At 40.7% G+C, this 22,229-nt stretch overlaps 1 protein-coding gene across 4 annotated transcripts; it reads left to right on the forward strand.

Moving 5' to 3' along the window:
- The first annotated feature begins 1,299 nt into the window (after positions 1–1,299).
- Positions 1,300–20,728, forward strand: LOC131227771 (IAA-alanine resistance protein 1). 4 transcript variants are annotated; one of them, XR_009162488.1, is made up of 11 exons: positions 1,300–1,881; positions 3,046–3,129; positions 3,262–3,311; positions 12,265–12,316; positions 12,957–13,082; positions 15,724–15,974; positions 18,357–18,602; positions 18,739–18,846; positions 18,987–19,123; positions 19,865–19,966; positions 20,062–20,081. XR_009162488.1 is itself a non-coding variant. In XM_058223579.1 (11 exons), exons 1-11 carry the CDS (start codon positions 1,575–1,577, stop codon positions 20,635–20,637), a joined length of 1,524 nt encoding a protein of 507 aa, XP_058079562.1. In that variant the 5' UTR covers positions 1,300–1,574; the 3' UTR covers positions 20,638–20,728. The 4 variants fall into 4 exon arrangements, 3 of the variants coding, with proteins under 3 accessions (XP_058079562.1, XP_058079563.1, XP_058079564.1); XM_058223579.1 differs by lacking the exon at positions 18,987–19,123 and adding an exon at positions 20,485–20,728 and having other exon boundaries at positions 20,062–20,106; XM_058223581.1 differs by lacking the exons at positions 1,300–1,881; positions 18,987–19,123 and adding exons at positions 1,902–2,941; positions 20,485–20,728 and having other exon boundaries at positions 20,062–20,106.
- Positions 20,729–22,229: the final 1,501 nt, after the last annotated feature.

Raw genomic sequence — 22,229 nt, forward strand, 5'->3', positions numbered from 1 at the left:
TAGCGGGATTTTCTAGAAATTATTGCAATTTGAGTGATATAATTATCTGACAGTTCAGATTGATTCATTTTTACCTATACTTTATAAATTTATAATAAAATAAATCTTTTCACGTTTATTTTTAGCAAGATTTTCCTTATTATATAGTGAGAAATAGATATATGAAAATATCCCTAAAAACCCCCCTGTTGAGAAATTGCCACCGACAAATCTTGTCCTCCCAAAGATATAATGGTAAAATCTTGCTAAAAACAAAAATAAAACTAATTATTTTAAATTAAAAGATAATCTTAAAATTGTAATACTAATATATATATATAGAGAGAGAGAGAGAGAGAGAGAGAGAGAGAATAATTAGTTAAATTATAAACAGGTTTATATAATATCGTGAAAAAAATTGCAAAAACCTCGAAACTGTCTCATATATCAAAATATCGTGACGCGATACTGTTTAATATATTTCCGTCAAAATACCGCGATATTTGTCACAGTATGCTGTCTATTCCTAGATACAAAGCAACTCTACACGTGCATCATCCAAACTGTTCAAATCATGGCCCCACTGCAAACCGGTCGTTAATTTAAAAAATTGCATCGACCAATCAGACCCAACTCCCAAATATCCTGTTATCCCCATCAAATGAAAGTTTCGACGGCCCCATCACGTGGGCCCCGCGAATTGGACGGTCAGAAGGTGAGCGGATTAGGTGTAACACCTTGATGGACGTTACATTACAATGGGGGGCCCACCTTGATGAACGTATTATATATCCACGCTGTCCATCCGTCTTTTCATATAATTTCAAGACGTTATTCCAAAAATCAAGAAAATCTAAATCTTTGACGGACCACACCACGGAAAAAGTGGTGAATGACCATTAAAAACATTTCGTAGGCCACAAAAGTTTTGGATCAAGCTGATATTTATATTTTCCCTAAATCTAGATCTTTTTGACCTTATCAACTGGTTGGATTTCAGATAAAAATTACGAATCTGGTTATGTGGGCCTTGGGAAGTTTATAATAGTAAGCATTCAATCACCACTGTTTCCTGTAGTGTGGTCCACCTGAGATTTAGATTTGGTTAATTTTTATAACCAAGCACTAAAATGAGCTGAAATAACGGATGGACGGAGTGGATATAAAAAATAAATCATCAAGGTGGCCTCTACGGCGGGTAACACCTAATCCCCTCCCAAGCTGAAGTGCGCACGAGCATGGATGTCCACACTCCCGAATTGCACCAAAACATGTCCACATAAGAAATGAGCTGAGAGTAGTCAGTGAAGGTAGTGACTTTCAGAGAGAATACCTTCCTCGAAAAGATCACATTCTAATAAGTAATAATACAAAGCAATTTATTAGTTATTAGAATGGATGTGATTACGTTCGGGATTATAGTTGCCATTATCGTGATATTCTTCATCGCCGTTTGTTTCATTACAATCGAAGGCACTTGCAAACGCAGGTCCGGTTAGTAACTAACGCCCTTCGATTTCGCTCTAATTACGATAAAACCACCGCAAGGGGTTTTGAAGGAGAGACTCGGGAGAAAAACCCTAAATAGTCGGAAAATGTCTAATCTCTCGGCGTTCCTTCTCCTTCTCCTTCTCGTCGCGTCTTCGGGTCCGGGTCTCTGCTTCGGGCATCAGTCTGGATCTTGTCCTTTCCATGGATCGGATGACCATGACCATGATCATGATCATCATGGCCATCATCATCATCATGACCATGGTGAGAGTCTATCGAGATCGAAGGCTCTTCCGGAGGAATTGGCAGAAGAGGAAGATCTGAAAGTGTTGGAATTCGAATCTGGTCGGCCTCATCACGGTCACGATCACTCTCATGGCGGTGGCGAGGATGTCGAGCTTTCGAAAATCGGTGAGAATTTCTGCTTTCTGAGCTTGAATTTCTTTATTTGAATTGTCCTGCTTATCGGGTTGGATTTGAAATGTGTGATTAGTTACTGGGATGGGGAAATCGATTGGATCGACTTCATTTGTTGGTGATGATTTGTTCTTGGAAAATTAATTTGAATTTGGATTTGATTGGGGTTGGGAGGAAAATAGATAGTTTCTATGTGGTTATTCGTCATGGACGGTTGATCTGTTAGGGCAACCTGAGGATGGGTCGTGGCCCAAAATCAAGTTGATTGGGCGGTTATTTACTGTATGATTACTTGCAGCACATGTTCCTGGAAATGTGGATTGTTGATTTGGTAGATGTGGGTGGGCGAAAAATGAAGTTGATTAGCTTGTTAGTTTCTTCCATTTGTATGGTAATAAGGACCATTGATCTGATGGGCTGACAATCCAATGGCCCTTGATAGAGTGGAATGACAGAATGGGATATGTGTAGCTGATCCCAGTTAGTTAGGAAAGGCTTAGATGATGATGATGGTCTGTTGGGCTGACATTTAAATGGTCCATAGCCCAAAAATTGAGGGGATTGGAATTTTAATTACACTGTAAACAATGGGTTAGATTTCGCACATGTCTACAGTGAGAACTGAGGAGGACAACTTCTCCATTGACCAATATGTGGATTGGACTATGGTCAACATCTAATCAATGAACTGCGAATGCATAGGATATTCTTCATTTTTTAGTGATAAAAATGGTTTACTTGTCCGAATTCGACTGGCAAAAGCCACAATTCTCAGATGTTTAGGATAGTTCAATCATCACATTTTGTTTTGACCATGGTCCATTCATGTGACAACCAGTGAGAAAAAAGCTAGCGAGTGTTGTATGCGTTTGCAATGTGTATGGTGGATCCACACCTCATTTGTGAATGTGATGAATGTATTTAACTGTGGAGGGCATAGTTGTGAGTTTTGGACTTGGGAAAACCCCAATGAGGCAATTGTTCACAATATGGAAATTCGGAGATTTTCTTTTCAAGTAAAATAGTGAAGAAAAGAGAAGAATGTCTGCATATGGTACTTCTTCTGCTCTTTACTTCAATGCACGCTTAGAGTGGCCAGCCCCGAGGATTCGTCTTAATTCTCTGAAATTGCATTGTTTCTTTTTCCTGAATTTGAAGGCCTCTGGATTCATTCGATGGGATGCTCACTTTTGGTGAGCATGGCTTCTCTTGTTTGCCTGATTATCTTGCCAGTCATTTTCTGTAAGTAGCTCTATCTCCATTAGTTTCTCTTATTTTCTGTTCGGGACTTCAGTATTTTGTGTGTGTGTATGTGTGTGTGTGCACGCACTTGTATGGCTCGCATACAGTAACTTATCTTTTGAATTATTGCAGATCAAGGGAAACCATCCAAGATGGTGGTTGATTCTTTGGCCGTATTTGGGGTTAGATACTTTATATTTGCTAATTTAATGGCTTTTGCATGACTTTGATTTATTGAATTATTTATTTGTATGCCTGATGACCTTGTATGATGTTTAATGCCTGCTCTTTTTTTAATGGGTGTTGATTACTTCTATCATGAAATTATTTTTGAACGATGCACATCAGTAAATGTATTACATATGTTAGGCTCTTTGCCTTCTTATGGCATGCAAACCTCAGATCCATCCTTTTCTTTTGAATTTTCAAGTGGTCTTGTGATAAAGGAATAGATCTCCTATAGCCTTTTTTTAAAAAAAGGTAACATAATGTTTATTAAAAACCACCTCCCAAGAAAAGCTCAAGCAGGGACAACAACTACAACCCAAAAGCAAAGATTAAATTACAAACATCAATGTCCTTTAAACATGAGGCCCAATCTACTGCATCCTACTTAACCCCTCTCATCACCTCTAACACTGACCCACTCAAGTTTTGGAAGCAACTATTGTTCCTCTCCCCCCAAATAGCCCATAAAACTGCCATGAGGACCAACCGCCACACCACCCTACCCTGTTTTACTGCACCACCTCATGCCAAGATAATAGAGGATTTCGATTGACCCCAATATCACCCATGAAGTTTTGAAAACCTTGAGGGAACTGTCCCACTCTTTTTGGGCAAATTGGCAATGAAATTCATGCACATTAAATGGACATTGGGAATCACCATCGATCTTCTTTAAAGGTTGTCCATTGTGAGCACCCTTTCCTACCTGTGAACCACAAAAGTCACTACCTTGGGGGGGGAGCTCATAGAACCAGATAAAGGAAGCTTGGTTTTGGGCTTGTTTGGACACCACTCCATAAGTAACTTAATATATATATATATATATATAATGGCAGTAGAAAGTTACTTTTTCAAGTTAAGTTAGTTGGATATGGGAAAAGGTACTATGCGCTCGACCTCACGAGTCCGTCCCATGAGGTCGAGCTGTGTGGGCCCCACCGTGATGCGTTTCGAACATCTACCCCATCAGTCAGATGCACCATTCCATCGTGGGCCTAGGTCTCAAATATCAAGTCAATCCGTGACTTGTGTGGGCCACACTACATACAGAAGTGGAGAGGGGCCGTGCACCATTAAAACATTCATAATCATTTTTTGGGCCCACCGAGATGTGGTTTGCAAATCCAGACCATCCATTATGTGTGTCCCACTTGGATGAGGGTTTAGACCAAGTTTCAGACGCATGCAAATTTCAGGTGGGCCCCACCAAGTGATTTTATATGTTTTAACGGTGGCTTCACATGATTTTAGATGGTATGGCCCACCTGAGTTCCGTATACGGCTGATTTTCGGGATATCCCATAATTTAAAGGGGACCCATCAAATGCACGGTGTTGATGGTCGACACGCATCACAGTGGGGCCCACACAGCTTGACCTCACGGGAGCTTATCATGAGGTCGAGCGCATAGTACCTTTTCCCTATATATATATATATAGGGAAATTAAAAATTAAAAAAAAAATTATGGCAGTAGAAAGTTACCTTTTCAAGTTAAGTTAGTTTGGTAAGCGCCTTTTCAAAAGTAACTTAGGGCTCGTTTGGTTGCTTGTATTTGGAATGCATTGGATTCCAAATCCCATATGCATTGGAATCCAATGCATTTGAAATCCTCAATTGTGTTTAGAATCCTACTACTGGAATAGGAGATTAAGGCAATAGGAGCCACTCATTTGGCTGGTTACGATTTTGCAAAATAAGGACATGAATAGTTGTTAGTAGATGACCATCTTATGGACTGGTCATCTGATTGGATCGTGTTATGAATGATTGGCCATGGAAAGTTTAGATGTATGCCATCCGAGTCTAGGGGTCACAATGATGTTGTACATGAAATCCACACCCATCATAAGATGGGTAACCCAACGTTAGGCCCAGGGCAAAAAATTCAGGTTGGCCTGTGTTTTAGGTGGGCCACCTCAAAGGAAACAGTTGGGAGAGAAATGTCTACCCTTGATTTTTACAAGGTCCACAGTGATGGTTATATGAAATCCTCTCCAACCATTAGATGCCACACAAACATTTAGACTTGAATCCCAAAAACTAGGCGTATCATTATTGATGTGGGCCACACCAAAGAAAAAAGTCTTGAGTGTTCCCGTTGCCTTGTACGCTATTTCAATACTGTAGTCCACCTAAATCATGAATGAGGACTGATTTTGCGCCTTTAGCCTCCCGTCACTGATCAATCTTTTGTCCATATTTGGTATTATTCGGCCCCCCTAGGATAGTGGCTTTCGGTTGTCTGGTTGCTAAAAAGAAGATTCTGACTGTTGATAACTTGAGGAAAAGAGGGATGGTGTATCCTAATATCTGCCTTTGTTGTATGAGGAGTGCGGAATTGGTCGATCACTTGCTTCTTCATTGTCCCTTCATTTCGCATATTTGGGTTGAATTTGTTTCTCATTTCCAAATCAACTGGTGCATCTCGGGCTCGGTGGATCTTCTCCTCAAAGTGTGGCATGGTATTAGAATAGGGAAAAAGAAGACTCAGATATGGAGAATGGTTATCCTTGCTATATGGTGGTCCGTTTGGGTAGAAAGAAATGTTAGATGTTTTAGGAATTGTTCAAATCCTGCCGAGGTTGTAGCTTCCAAAGCTAAACGTTTGGTGATTGAATGGGCCGCTAACGTAGATGCATTAAAGGATGTTGATTTTCTTTTTCTAGGAGTTTAGAAGCTTCTACTATCTCAGCAGATCTTTTCTCCTCTTTTTTTTGTACTTTTTCTCCTTCTTAATATATAATCGTTATCTTTCAAGAAAAAAAAAATTGAGGTGAAGCATCTGGTGGTTGGAGTGGGTTTGACAAAAGCATCATGGTGGCGCCTCGCACGCACCACTAGTCTCTTTTAGATTCAACAAAGAGGGAGGAGATAAAAAATGTTAACTGCTTTATGGTATAGTGAACTCATAGTCTAATAATAAAATGAAAAGAAAAGGTCTCAAACGTTTTGGTCCCGCCGTTGAATTTGGGCCACAATGATGTGCACATGAAATCTACTCCCAACATTAGACGGGTAATCCAATGTATCACGCAGGGCAAAAAATTCAGGTTGACCCGTGATTCAAGTGGGCCACACCAAGGCAAAAACATCAGGCTGGCCTGTGATCATCCCATGGCGAAAAAAACGACAACAAGGTCTCACAGGAGCGACGAAGCAGGGATCCTTCTCCCAATAATGCAAACTCCTCTTTGTCGAAGAGGAAAGGAAAAAGTAAGGAGGACGATGACTACATTGATAGGATTCCTAGAAGAAATGACAATCGATCAAGAGTAACGGATAAATCTAGATGAAGGTCTCTATCTCAGGCTCCTTCTCAAAGTAGGATTCAAGTCGAAGGTGAAAGGGGAAGATTGAGTGTGAGGGCTAAATCCAGTTCAATGATTAAGTCATCCAAAGTTTCTTCAAGATCAAAGACTGACTCTCTCGAAGTAGATCCTCTCGTCGAGAAATTTCTCGTTCTCTAGACAGGGATTTTGTAAGGGAGTATGGATCTTTACGAAGTAAAAGAAGATCCCATGATCGAAGGGAGTCTAGAGGCACCATCGATGTTTCTAAAAGAGTGTTGGTTGTGGCCTCGGAGGGTGTGAATGGAGTTGATATGATGCAGGACAATAACCATCTGCTCTAAAAGTTTGAACTGATAGAGCATGGCGAATTAATCCCTTTATCTCATAACACAGGCCCCACATCCCATGGGTTAGGACCTCGGCGGAACCCCCCTCATGGTCTCTACTTCACATGGGTTCAGTTTCACATGAGTCACCCGCCTCACAACGGTGAGGCCTGCCTCACATGAGCCACCCAACCCGAGTGTACCCCTCCATCCCACAAGCCACCCCACTCAAGCCTGGTGTGAAATTGCCCCTGCATTAATCACCCCCGGTAATGTAGGGGCATTTTCACACCGGGCTCGAGTGGGGTAGCTTGTGGGATGCAGGGACACTCGAGGTAGGTGGCCCGTGTGAAGCGGAACCCATGTGAAGTGGGGCAGTAATGTAGGGGCATTTTCACACCGGGCTCGAGTGGGGTAGCTTGTGGGATGCGGGGACACTCGGGGTAGGTGGCCCGTGTGAAGCGGAACCCATGTGAAGTGGGGCAGTAATGTAGGGGCATTTTCACACTGGGCTTGAGTGGGGTAGCTTGTGGGATGCAGGGACACTCGGGGTAGGTGGCCCGTGTGAAACGGAACCCATGTGAAGTGGGGCCCACGAGGGGGTTTGGCCGAGGTCCTAACCCATGCGATGTGGGGCCTGGGCTATGAGATGAAGGGATTGATTTGCCACTCTCTATCAACTTGAGATTTTAGAGCAAGTGGTTAATTGTCCTGTATCAAAGTGGTATTAGAGTGAGAGGTCTTGTGTTCGAGACTCCTCACCGGGGGTGATTAATGCAGGAGCATCTTCACATCGGGCTTGAGTGGGGTAGCCTGTGGGATGCAGGGACACACTCGGGGTGGGTGGCCCATGTGAAATCGATGTAGGGCCTAGGCTATGAGATAAAGGGATTGATTCACCACTCTCTATTAGTTCGAGCTTTTAGAGCAAGTAGTTAATTGTCCTGCATAAAAAACCCTAATCTTTTACCCTCTTCTCTAAAAAGACAAGCTAAAACGTAACAAACTCATAGAAACCCTAAGCCTAAAGTCATCAAATCCTACTTCTTAGATACAACGCCATCATCCACATTGTCCATCTTAAGGGAGCTGACTACAAATGACGATTGTGACCGTTTTTTAGGTCCTCCCAAATGAGAACACCACCTTCTTGATTGCCCTCACTACATTTGTCGACTTGCTCGAACGCAACGTGCTTCCCATTGAGATGGCATCGTATAGATGAATTAGGAACTGTTTGTTCCAGGTTCGACGTTGGCCATGGATGGGCCTTGGGCTCAATGTGCTTTAAAACAAAAACCCATCTCCATCTCCATCTCTCCCCCTCTCACCTCCAAGTCTCCAAGGCAAGGGTAAAAGCAATCCGACTTTCAGATTTTTAAAAGCTTTCTTTTCTTTCCTTATTATATTTTTTTCCCCTTTCCCCCAACATATAGAAAGAAACCTCATTTGCCAATTAATGGTTGAGACGCCATTTCTTCATCTTCATTTTTCCATTTCTCCTTTTGAGAGGGCTTAGGCCGGGCCCTATGTGAACATGCCACATCGGATTGGGTTTGGACTATTTTGGCCCGTCATGGGCCTGGGCTAGGTTTGGGCTTATGTTGAACAAGGCGGGATGGGCTTGGACAGAGCTTGGCCCAGCCCTAACCCGGCCCATTGACACCCCTAGCTGTTATGAGTCATTTTATGTAATGGCTGTTTCAGTCATTCTGGCCCCGTAATGTGTAATGGCTACCACCGTTACCATTACATGACCTTTTTGGCATACCATGTAGTCCACACCATCACGTCCCTTTCCTCCACTAAAGGATGACAACAATGAAGACAACCTAGAAGTCTTACGAATTCTTCCACTTCCTCATTCGATAGGTTTCTTCGGCAAGGGGAGAGCAAACCACTACATTTTTGCAATAAAAGAAACATCGCGCTACATGAATATTCTTTTTTGTAGCAAGCTGAGCTTGCTTCGGGAATTCTAATTGAAGTGGTCTCTCTCCGATCCATGAATCCTCCCAGAATTGAGTCACCCCACCATCACCAAGAGAAAAGGAAACTCCCTCTTTAAACATCGGAGCCACCCTTAAGACCGCTTTCCACAAGCTTGAAAGTCCTGTATAACAAGGAGTCTTTAACCAACCACCCCCCATCCTAGACCCAACACTTGCTAGTAATAATCTCCCTCCATAGACTCCTTTCTTCCAAGCCAAATCTCTTCAAAAATTTTGCTAGCAATGCAAACCTACACCTCCTTCCACTAGAGGCTTGAAAACCCCTTCTGATCTTAAGAGGTGAAATTTGCGATTCTCTTTGGCTCCCTTCCACAAAAACTTCTGCCTTAATCTCTCTAGTCTATCCAACATAGATTTTGCACATCAGAAGAGGGATATGAAATAAAGAGGCAGATTTGACAAAGCCATTTTTTAAAGCATTAGCCACCCACCCAAAGATAAGAGTTGACTATTCCTACTAGATAACTTCCTCTCAATTCTTTCGATGTCTTTAGAACAAAAATGCTTCATTGGCTTACCCATGCAAAGATGAAGACCGAGGTACATAGAAGGAAAAGACCCCGCCAATCTGATGTACCCTTGGACTCATCTCCTCTACTTCGGCCCGCAACCCAGCCTCCCCAACATATAAATGAGGAAGTCCCAACCGACATTATCATAAGCCCTTTTCATATCCAACTTGCATACTACAACCCTTTTTTATGCCTAGAATCAGTGCACTTGTAGGCTATGAGTGCAGTAACCACAATTTGTCTGCCTTCTACAAATGCACTCTGGACATTGGAAATAGCATTTGCTAGAACCCCCTGGAACCTGAAAGCCGGGACTTTGGCTAAAATCTTATACGTTCCCCCAATAAGAGTTATAAGCCTAAAGTCTTTCAAACTGTCTGCTTCTTCAACTTTAGGGATAAGAGCAATAAAAGATGCACCTAGCTCTGCCGATAGCGTCCTCTTTTAAAGAACTCTGATATAAAATTGACCAAGTAATCCTTCAGAATGTCCCAAAAAAACTTGGTCGAGGGATGGTCTTTCAATCTGTTTGTTTGTTCTTGTTTTAACCTAAATAGCTCTATTTTCCATCATATTCTGACCATATGCTTATTATTCTTCCTTTTTGGTGATCAATCCCAAAGTGGGGTTAATATATTTGTAGAGATTGTGCATATTCCTGCCTTAAGTTAAATTTATAAGAATTCTGTTCCTTTTGAATACCGCTCCAGTTAGAAATAGAAAACTAGCCTGTTGTGCTTACTGTATATCCAGAGATTCTTGATGGTTTGAGTTCTACAAAAATCTATAGCAGAGAAAGTGTCCAAAATACAAAAGCCTCTTCGATAGGTTTAACAGACTTTCACATGAAAAAGTTATCAACAAATCGAACAATGGATGCGAATGGTGATAAAGGGATTCGACATTTATTGTTTTCTGTACCACATGCATGGGATAGCTAGGGTCAGTTGTGTACACCATGAGGCAACCAGTGTTTTAAAATCCGGACCAGACCAGGCAGTCAGACCGCTTTGGACCCAGGTTGGGTCACTTTGGGAACCGCTTTTCGAATTGAATCTCCCTGTTCTCGCCTGTTTCACTGTCTGCCAGTTTTGAGCGACCCACCCGGCAAACCGTTTGTAAAAAAAAAAATGTGTATGGGAGTTGAACCCAAACATTTGAGATGGTACTTGAACCACTGCACCACATGGCTGTTGTATGTGAATGGTTTAAATAATTGCATATATTGGACACATTTAATACACATGTATAAACGAGCCATCTAGATGCCACCTCATGTGCCGAAGTGGCAAATGTATTTGAGATCCAATCTATCTATTAGTGGGACCCATTGCATAGATGCCCCTGCCTAAAAATCAACCCAATCCGTTCATCATGCAGCCAGTGTTAGAAACAAAAGATGGTGATTGATTTGTTTCATCCACTGTAGCTCAACTGATAAGTGAGCAGGCTTGATTTTTGGTGAAACAGTTGCATCGTGGTACCTATTTGATGCATGGCTTAGATCTCATGGATGTGTTACACATGGGTTGTGTGTGTTGGCCCCTTGTGCATGCCTGTGGGCTTAGTGAAGGGCTAGACTCCTGTGATAGTTCACTGCCATTTTGAAAACGGTACTAACTCATCCTCCTCCCATGTGGCACTAATGTAGGGCTGTCTAGAACATCCAAATGATGGAACACATAGTGGATAGAGCATATCTCTAAAAGTATACTGATCAAGAAATTCTAACAATCCAATTGATGGCTATCAAATGGATGGTTAAAAGTATAATAGTGAGTAGTACCAATTCCAAGGGCAAAATCAGATGGGTACAGTAACCTTTTCAGCCCTTTTTTTCTTGTTATGGTCCATCCACAATTGGTCAGCGATTTGAACAGTCAGATATCTGTATAACTATCCCATGTGTATGGTTGAAGAATCACTGCCATTTAATGATGGTTGACTGTTGTGGGAGTCCAATCAATACAAGAGATTGATACTCTTCAAGATCCGTGGTGATATGCCTGCATTGAGAAATTGTATGTGGTTTAGAAGTAACTAAAATTAACCTGTCCAAATCGTAATGCTCTATTTAGGTAGATCATGAACCAAGAGTTAAATTGATTGATTTTCTAATTAGACGATTGGTGGGCATTTCAAGGACGGTTGATGTAAATCACCAAAAGCTTCAAATTTCAAGAACAAATGTCCCTTAATCAGAGGATGTGATTGCTCAATCTATCTGATGTTTTTGCACTTACCTATCCATGGTGGGTCCCACAATTCGTTGAGTTTAGTTTGAGTTAGTGAATGCCACATGTACAATTCATGAGGGCCTATGTGGGAACTATCATTCTCTGCCATGCAAAAAACTTGGCTCAGTTGGGCCAGCGGTTGGACCATTTTGGACTGGACCGCCCACAAAAAAGTGGCTCAATGTTGGTCCATGTTTTAAAACATTGGATGCAACTATTTCCAGAAAAAATAAATAAATAATTCCATGAGGCAAATGATAATGATGGCATTTTGGCGAAAAGTGGTTAATCATCCTACTTATTGTCTTGTGTGATCATCTGCCAGCTTTAGTCTGTACTCTTTTCATACTTTTCAATGGAGTTGTGATTTATGAAAAAGAGAAAAAAAAAATGGGTAAGACAAGGTGAATAATAAGAACAAGTAGAAGAAATGGGTATATGATAGACACCTTGTATTTAGTCTAATGAAAGACTGTACAAAATGATACTTTGTGGTTCCATTGGCTAAGACTGATTTTTCTGTTCACAGGCAGGAGCGATGTTAGGGGACGCATTTCTACACCAGTTACCACACGCTTTTGGTATGATATGAATTGGATGCCATATGTATAATTGTTCTCGTGCTGTTTTCAAAGGAAGAACTTTTTTGGTGAGATCTTGGATAGATTGTCTTGGGACTTTATTCAGCAATGTTATCAATCAAATGTGCATGCACACACACGCACATGTACACGTGCGCACATGCATGCACACACACACAGGGCTAGCCTATGTTGCCTGCAATTCTCACTGCCTTTTATTGGAGAACTCTTGAATGCTGAAAGCTGCAGTTATAATTTACTTATTGGGCAAGGTTAAGAAGCTGGTGAGCAGATTCACAAACAAAGTATTTTCTATTGATGATAGATAATTGTTTCTTTGATCAAATCAAATACATTCAAACACAAAACCGAAAGTTAAGGACTTAAAGACCCCTCTTTACCTACCATTTGGAAAAAGAAAAAAGAAAAAAGAAAAAGAAAAAAAAGGATCTCTCTCTTCCTCTCTTGGCAAACCTCTCTTTACCTCTACAATGTCAACTATTTCTGCTTAAATTTTTATTGGACTTGTATAAACAGCATGATGATGTTATGACAGGAATGCTTGAAAAATAGCACCTGCTTACAAGTTTGGGGAATCTTCATGGATTGCTGATTGCTGTTGTCTTATTCTTGTCTCCAGGCGGTGAACAGTCTCACTCACATGATCATCATTCCGACCATGTACACGATGAGTTCCATAATCATGGTCATGGACAGTCACATTCTCACTCTCTCAAGGATCTTTCTGTTGGATTATCCATTCTATGTGAGTGTAAAGATATTATGCACATGTTCTGCCTTGCCTTGTTGCAATTTTTTTCCTCTTCCTTTTTTTTTTTTTTTTCCCTGGGTGTGTTTGCTATGTACTTGTTGCAAGCATTCAAAGAAGAAGAAAAGATATATTTGTTGTAGAGAAATGATCCAATGCTCTCGGAGCACTATAAGTTACGGTGCTTCTAATTGCATCCAGAAATTTAGACTGCCCAATTGATCAATTTGGGCTGTCCATTAGCTCCAACACAAGTTTCACGAATGACTGGGCTAAAAATACACAGAATTGGACTAAAAATTTGATAAATGGCTATGAAAATGAACAGTTGATATTGTTTGTGGAAAAATAGATCCAATCAACAATTTGAGCCATTTATCTGTTTGCAGCTATCATGGATTTCTTATGTTCCAAAGAATCACTTCTACCAGACTCTATCCTAACCATCCCATCAATGGCTTGGAAAATAACAGGTTTGGGTGCCTATTTATAGGAAAACTCTATACCCCAAAACTCGCGCTATGTGCGCAACCTATTACTTGGCGATGAAGTAAATTAAAATAAAAACCAAACAAAGAAATCTAAAACGTTCATGATGTTCTAAATAATAACAATAAGCAAAACCTAAAATATTTCTGACTAGTGGGCCACGATCATGAGATTCCATGATGGACTTTTCTTGATTATCAGGCCCTCTTTTGAACCAAACTTCATCTTCTAACTAGGAGGCCCTCCTTGGACATCATCATCGAGCCAGATCGACAGTGGGACCCTCCCTCTCCTTTCGTACGTGCGTAGGGGGCGGTGTGCGTGCGCGTGTGCGCGTGATGTCCCCATCAAAGGTTATAAAAAGGAAGGCTAACTTTTATATATATATATATATATATATATATATATATATATATATAGTGATATTCGGCAGCCCATGAAATTCATGTTGCACCTTACGGACCAGATCGATCAATTGGATTGTCCTAGAGACCCAATGAAAGGACTCGAGTACTTAACTTATAATGCTCTGAAAGTATTGGAGCATTTTTCTTTGTTGTATCTTGCAGTTAAACCGTTATAGTAAGATTTGAACCAGGAGACTCTTATTTTCTGGTTATCTTTGGTTCACAAAGTTCTTCTGGAGCACCTTTCAAATGGATTTGCTGTTTTCTAGTCACATTCCATCTTTGAAGTTCAAACTTCGAGGGATGTAAAACTTCTTTGGTGAAACGATGTTGAGATATTTTTAAATCAATCTTTTTACAGTAAGGGAAATGGATTTCTGACTGTGCAAGTTATGCTAACAGTTAATGGTGTTCTTCATATTTTTGACATGTCAGCAATGCCTCTTTGGTTTCTTCTGGATCCCATTGGCTGTATTGCTCATTTAACCATCCCATAGGCACACAAATAAGCAAGGATTAATCATGTAATTAACTGGATTTGATGGTATACATCTGCAATTCGGTTGAGTTACTTTATTTTATTTTTTAATCATTTTTTCATCATCAAACCAACATGACTGGATCCCGTGTCTTCCCTCTTGCAGGAGTGAGAAATGATTTAGTATTTAATACTTAAAAACACCCAGATACAACACTGTCAAGTGTTCAATATGGTGTGAGTATAGCTAGTTACTCTTAAATTGAAGTATCAAACATGCATATGACTTCTACTGTACCTGCCCCTAAGTATCTGGCTACCAGATTAAATACAGAAAATGTGTTGTATTGTTAGCACTTGAGGCTTTTATATTGGATTTTTCATAAGCAATTTGGATTTTCTATTTTATATTTTGTGGTGACTTCAACTTTTGTCATTTCATAATTGCTACTAATTCTCATGTAGTGTTTTAAATAGCGGTAGCGTGTTGCGTAGTGCTCAGCCCAATGTAGCGTGTAGCGTAAGCTATACGATACTTCTATTTTTTAATTTAAAAATAGGAAAATATGATAAATAAAAAGGAAAGAAAGGAAAAAATATAAAATACCTAAAAGATGATTCATTTTTTAAGTATAAGCATGTTTAAACAAGTTATTAATTATCATTTATCAAAAGCCATTTACCAAAAGCTAATCCACATATATAAACCAAATCAAATAATTATCACATCAACAACTTTCTAAGCAAACCACTTTAATTAATAATGTCTAATTGAAACCACAAGTCATAAGTATGAAAAGAAATAAAAAGCCACAGGTTAAAAAGTATTAAATACAATACAAGTGTCACAATCCTCAACATTAGATACAAAGAAAACGTAAAATAATAATAATAATAAACACATAAAATAATTTAAAAAAATACATTGTAGCATACGCCATGTACGCTACATGCTATGTAGTTGTAGCGTATGCTACAACATACACTATATGGGATTTGCGCTATTTAGTATGCTACGTAGCGCTATGCTATGAGTGCTATTTGAAACACTATTCTCATGTTATAACTGAAATGATTCACTAATTACCCTGTTTCTTCTTCCAAAATGTCTTCTGAAAGTGTAATTTGTTTCTTATTCTCATTATCTTGTTTCAAGTTATTTTTTTGTTTAAAAAATAAAACTTGTTTTCTTTTCCCCATTTTCATCAGCTTGATATGCACTTTAACAATCCACCTCCTGATTGCAATGATATGGTTCTTGCAGCTGGAATTGTACTTTTTCTTATGGTTGAGAAGGTTGTAAGGTATGTTGAAGCTCATTCTAGTAAAGGAACGCATGGATGGGGTCACGTTCACCACCACCACCACCATCGTAAGAGTAGTGACGATTTGAAGGATGATGAAGGCTGTAGTGATAATGCAAATACACCGCTAATCGATACGAAGAAAGGAAGTATGACGAAGATGGCATCTGAGAGTGAGCTGATTCATGGGGAAGAGAATTTTCCTCGTAAGGTAAATTCAAGTTTGAAGTATTGGGTATATTCCTTAGCTCTCTGCTCATGCAACATGTAAATCATGTCAAGATAGCCTGACTATATGACCTGATTGCGTGGTGAAGCGGTTGTCTTTTTTCAAATTTCACTTGTTATTTGACTTTGATCTTGGGATGAGGCTTAGAGGATGATTATTTTAACTTTGATGAGACAATTATGCATATATTTGATTGGAAGTGTGTAAATGAAGTCTGTTCTTTATGCATTTATTCTTGAATTTTGTCCAGTCATATTATGCATCTGTGGCTCTTCCGTTCAAAATTATGGGTTACACCAGGGGATGCTACAGGGTGCACAGGGTCGATGTAAGTAGTATAGAATATTTGGAATTTAAGTTCTGGTGGATTAAGAGAATGATGCTCGTGAGTTGAGCTTGAAGTTTTCTACATGATACTGGTGGATCTTATATTGTGAAGGACAACTTTTTTCTTTTTCCCTTTCTTTTTTTCGTTTTTTTACCACTGACTACCAGCAGTTAGTATTAAACCTAAAACATAAAGCTGAAACTTTCAACTAGTTATAGTTTCTGTTTGAGGAATGCAGATAGTATATGTGTGAAGAGGGTTGAGAATCCTCTTTCTGGTGCACATTTGCAAGATCCAGGCTGTTTTTTTGGCGAGCACCACCATGAACATGCCCTAGCCCAAAAATCACATTGCTCCACTCACGAGGCAGGCCACTTGTGTAAGTTGAATGTGGTTCATTGGTCAATTTGTCCTAACCGTCCATTTCTATCATACACATGCAGCCGAAGCCAATCCTGATGCCCGATTGTCTTGATTTTTTGACCAGGACATGTTCACAGTGTGGCCCATGTCTTAAATAGCCTGGATCTGACACATGTATGCCATTCTTGCATTTGTGATGCAGGGTGGATTCACCATCCTCTTTTTGCTGATTATCATTGGTACAGCTCTCATTTGAAATGTGCCTTAGTCGCATGTATTCAAAGGTGATAATGGAGACCATGTGAATGAAGCTGAGGGCAAATAAATCCTGGGCAAATTCTCTGGTTTGGGAGGGGGTTTCAAGACAATCTAGAATACAGAGACAATTTCCCTTCTGTTGTAACATGTTGTATCTTGTTTTCTTTGACAAAATCTCTCTTACTGACAAAAAAGAAAAGGTCAAGATGGTTCTATGACCTCTTCTCCATAGCTCTCATTTTTTTAGTCCACTTTATAGGTGTTTACACGAGATCATTATCTAGTGCATTGCGCTGCAAAAGATCACTATCTACGGCCTGCCTCCTTTGGCTTTTTCCATGGATGGTGTTATAAGCACATTAGCAGCTGCAAGCTGTGGGATTTTATGCATTTACCCACTTTTGTGGCACTTGAGCTAACTTCTGACTTCCTATAATTATAAGGGGTGCTCTCCAGTAGTACTGGCCGGGCCTATGTGATGTATTCACACCATCCAACTTATTCATCAGCATATTGGGGCTTTATCTATAACTTTCCCTACACTGTTCTGCAGAATACAAGACAACTACCACGACACTTCTTAGATTTATAAATGATATGAACTCATTTTGAATATAGTTGCATTACTTACATTAGACAGTGTATGGTTTAGGACCCTATACAAAGGAAACTTATTATGTGCAGTTGTTTTTTGTGATCTTTTGGTTTCTAAGTGTGTAACGATGTATTTTTTTAACATACGCTGACGATTCTGAAAAAACCGACCAATTTCCCATGTGATACCTGATATGTTTCCATATCCCAAGGGTGCAATACATCTTGTCAGTACTGATATCGAAAACACTTGTCCATATGCTGTGGGTCGGCTGATTTTTTTCGGGGTTTGCAGTTTTTTATGTGATGCATATGATGGACGCATTGGATTCCGTGAACACATCACTGGGTCCCACATTTGTCCGGTACCCACCATAAGGTCACAGCCACTGGAGTGCACCCCTAATAAGAAATATTATAGGAGTTGTTTTAGCAGTCACCATGATGACTTGTGAGCTGCACATTGATGAGCTAATCTATACATATTATTTGCTACAACAGATTGACGAAATTGTACTATAAATAAAGAGGAATCCAGACAGATGATCTAGGACCCCATAATTCCCCATGTACCCAACTGGAGCCTCAGAAAACAGTATATTTTCTGAGGCTCAGGACCCTCCAATTTCATTTTCTAATGTGTGGATGTTTTCTTTTCTCGTCTCTCTCCCATTTTTTAAATTTTTTTTTCTTTTATCGATCTAGTATGTGGATTTGTGGATGATGAAACTATGAACTAATGAAGTTCAGTAGTGGAGTACAAGTTCTTATGGGCATCATATTAAATGAGCTATAAAACCATATTATTTCTAATGTGGCAGAGAAGCAGTCATGGTGGCCCCACCGTTGAAGACGAAATCTGTTCGGAGGCTGCAAATGGCTCTGTCACAAAGGAGACACCCTGCAGTTCAGATGCTGCAAATGGCTCTATCACAAAGAATACACCACCAAGTTCAGATGCTGCAAGTGGCTCTGTTACAAAGAAGTCTCCCTTGGCTGGAAGTGAACCTGCTCGATCGCCTTCAAGTTTAGTATTTGGTTACCTAAATCTCTTCTCTGATGGTGTTGTAAGTTGGTGTTCTTGACCAATGATGCTAAAGCTTTTGTTATGCTTTATTAGAAAATTTCAACTTGTGATATTGGAACTGAAACATTTAGCCGAGATTCTTTATACAATCCAACCAATTTATGTGTTTATTTCAGCACAATTTTACTGATGGGATGGCTTTAGGAAGTGCTTTCTTGCTTTACGGTTCAGTTGGTGGATGGTCTCGGACGCTATTTCTGCTTGCACATGAACTTCCTCAAGAGGTTCTTTTCTGCCTTGTGCACCTCTGTCATCATTTTTAGAATTTTTTTTTTTTTTTTTTCTAAAGCATGTATAGGAATCAATACTTGGAGATGTTCCTCAGGATTATTTGTTGAGAATTTGATGGGTCCTTGTGCATCAGGACATGGTTGGTTTCTTTGTGTGGGGCCCATGGTTGATTGATGTTAGGTACAATGGATTGGGTGCATGCCCCCAAAATTTCCAGATTGGAAGATCCTAGCCATTTCATTTTGGTGGCTTTTCTGATGCATGCCTTTGGTAATTTTCTGTTAACCATCTACTTGTAGACTGCGGATGCAAGAGTTAGGATCTTCCCTTGGGATTTATCTTGGACATTCCCAGTTTGATGTGGGGTTCATTGGATTAGTATGCATCACCAAACCATGGGACCCATGTGCATGGGATGTTCACATGGGGACCCTATAAATTTCATGTTCTGATGCATCAAGAGTCTGGACTTTTCAATTTTTCACATTGATTTCATTTGCCAACTGCTCTACAATGGTAAATGAATTTTTATAACATCTAATTGGATGAGAGGTTTGCTCATCTGATACGTGCGGATGGCATAGCCCATCTACACGTCACATGCTAGTGGGTCCATTATGTGGATGCCCTGGAACAAAAATCAGGTGGTCCACCATCCAGGAGCCACAGTTATGAAACGATCTGATCTTGCATTAGCTGTCCTTTCATTTCTAACATTGTGGCCAACCTGTTGGGTGGACCCACCTGATTTGGGCCAGACATACGCAGTGGTTCCTGCACCCATGTGCTACATGGCATGCGGTGGCGAGTTGAGGGCCTGCCCCATTCATGCACATGGGATCAGCAAACCAGTAAGTTACAATCACTGAAGTAGGAAGAAGATGGTCTCTGGCATCACTAGGAAATAAAAAATAGCGATGGGCTAGAATGCATGCCACACCACTCTGATTGCCATTCACCAAGGAAATGCGTGCCCTAATTCCTTTTTTTCTTTTTATTTCTTTTTCTCAGGTTGGTGATTTTGGAATCTTGGTAAGGTCAGGTTTCAGTGTGTCAAAAGCCCTCTTCTTCAATTTCCTGTCGGCACTGTCGGCTTTAGCAGGAACAGCATTGGTGAGTGCATTGCTGTCACGGCATATTTTCTATTAGTCCCAAAATTTGTTGAAGAGAACGGATTGAATGAACTTTGCTTGCTACTGTTATCACAGGCATTGCTCTTAGGACAGGAGCCCGGGCAATCTTCATTGATTGAGGTTAGAAATTTGCTTTATGAAGTGCCCATTTGAGTTTCATTCCTGCTTAGGCTACTCCCGAGGTTATGCTACTGTGATATATTCAGGCCACATGTCTGGTCGGCCCCACCATGTATGTGCCTTCATTCAGAAAATCGCTGGTCACAGTTGTAATGTGGACCAAATATGCATATCGAGTGTGAACAGTTGGTCAATCTTTTCTAGTTCCCTATTTACTCGAGCAGCCTGATTTTATGGCCGTAGAACAAATGCAACTAGAAACACTCAATGTGGAAGCCAGATCTTGTACACGCACAAGGGAGTAGGATTGGCATTTCTTTTTAGCTTATTCAACTATGAAGTAAGGCTTTGTTAACACAGATCTATCTTTTCCTGCAGGGATTCACAGCAGGCGGTTTCATCTACATCGCAGTTGCTGGGGTGCTCCCGGAAATGAATAATGGGAAGGCAACAGTTAAAAGTACAGTAATTCAATTAACCTCCCTGATATCGGGAATGGCTGTTGCTCTATGCATTTCCCTTGTGGAGTAGTAGTGTACATTACCACCAATATCATCGACACCATTTTGTTCGGACGGATGAAAATTAATAAATCTTTTTTTCTCGCTTCCAAGAATTATTTAAGAGCAGTTCCATATCATTACTGCTGTTGCTTTTCTTTCTGTTGTGTATGAGAGGTATGATGCCTGTATTTCATTGATCCAGGTCAGTGGGCCCCACGAGCTGGTCGCCAAGGTGAGCTTGGCACAGCTCTGCTCCGTTCGGCCAGCAGCCTACCCCAGTTCGAGCCTGACTGGTCAGCTCAGCTTGGTTCAGTCAGCAGCTTGGGCCAGCTTGAGTTTTCGAGCCCAGTTCGAGTTCGAGCTTTCAAGTCAAGTTGAGCTTGGTTCTTTTTAGTTTTTATATGGGCAGGCCGCTTTTCTTTTATATATATAATTGAGTTATAACTCGAGCCGAGCTGAACCGAGTTGCCAGCTCAAGCTTGGCTTGAAATTCTTCCGAGCTCAAAAATCAGGCCCGAACCCAGCTTTCGAGTTGAGCGAGTTCTCGGTTCGTGTCCAGCTCTACAGCATGGATAGATGATAGACCAAAATACTCCAATGGATGGATTGTGTGATGGGGAAATTTTGGTGCGGCATTCTGCATCCTTGGAGAGGCCCGCTATATGGGTGACTTGGACCGTTGAAGTCAGGTGCCACGTATTTTGGTATGTACATGCGAGCGGCTCTACTTGTGTCAATGTGCACGTGTATGAGATCCAGGCTGTTCATCCAGAGGTGCCATAATGTGTATCCTGTTTTTTAAAAATCATGATGCTCCAGTGCCGTGCTGTTGAGGGTCAAATATTGTATATTAGGCTCCAATTATTATCTGATTTTACGAACATGATACCGTTTAAACGGTCATTTTAATCGTGTTTGTGCTGCAGGGTGAGTTTAGGAGCCTGGACTGAAAAAGGGTACTAAAGGTATGGATTTAATACTCTAAAATCACTAAGGCGAAGAATGGACCTAGGGAACTAAGATCAAAAAATTTACACACCAGATGTCTGAGGAAATCAAGCCATTCACGTTAAAGAGGGCCTGAAAGTCGTTCAGAATACAAGATCACAGGGTTTCCACCATCCGTTTAGCTCGAAACTTTATATCTATCTTGAGGATCACAAATTAACCGTACACGTCGAAATTCAGCTCTTGGATCCCTGTGGAAGTAGCCCAACGGACAGTTCACCCATAAATCTCCGATTCGTGGCCCAGGTGAGATCTGGATATGCTTCGAAATTGGTTTCAACCCCTTATATGAGGTGACACAATAATTGGACGGAGCGGATTTCTCCGAAATATCAAGGTGGGACCCACTTCATTTGAGTGTGAGTGCACACTATCTGTGCACTCGCATTACACCAAACGAATTTAAATCGGTCAAACTGCCTTATACCGATGAAAACGGAAACAGCTCTGTTTCAGTTTTTCAGCGTCCGCATAGCGCGTTGCTGGGAGGATGCACGGCCCACCTTCATCATCCGGACGGCTGATCCAACCCATCCAATGCACTCAGGAGGAGGAATCGACCGCACCCTAGGAGAGCTTGGCCCAAGACACGTCAGAATCTGCTCTCTTGCT

Source organism: Magnolia sinica, chromosome 15 (assembly GCF_029962835.1).
Source record: "Magnolia sinica isolate HGM2019 chromosome 15, MsV1, whole genome shotgun sequence".
NCBI classification, from domain to species: Eukaryota; Viridiplantae; Streptophyta; class Magnoliopsida; order Magnoliales; family Magnoliaceae; genus Magnolia; species Magnolia sinica.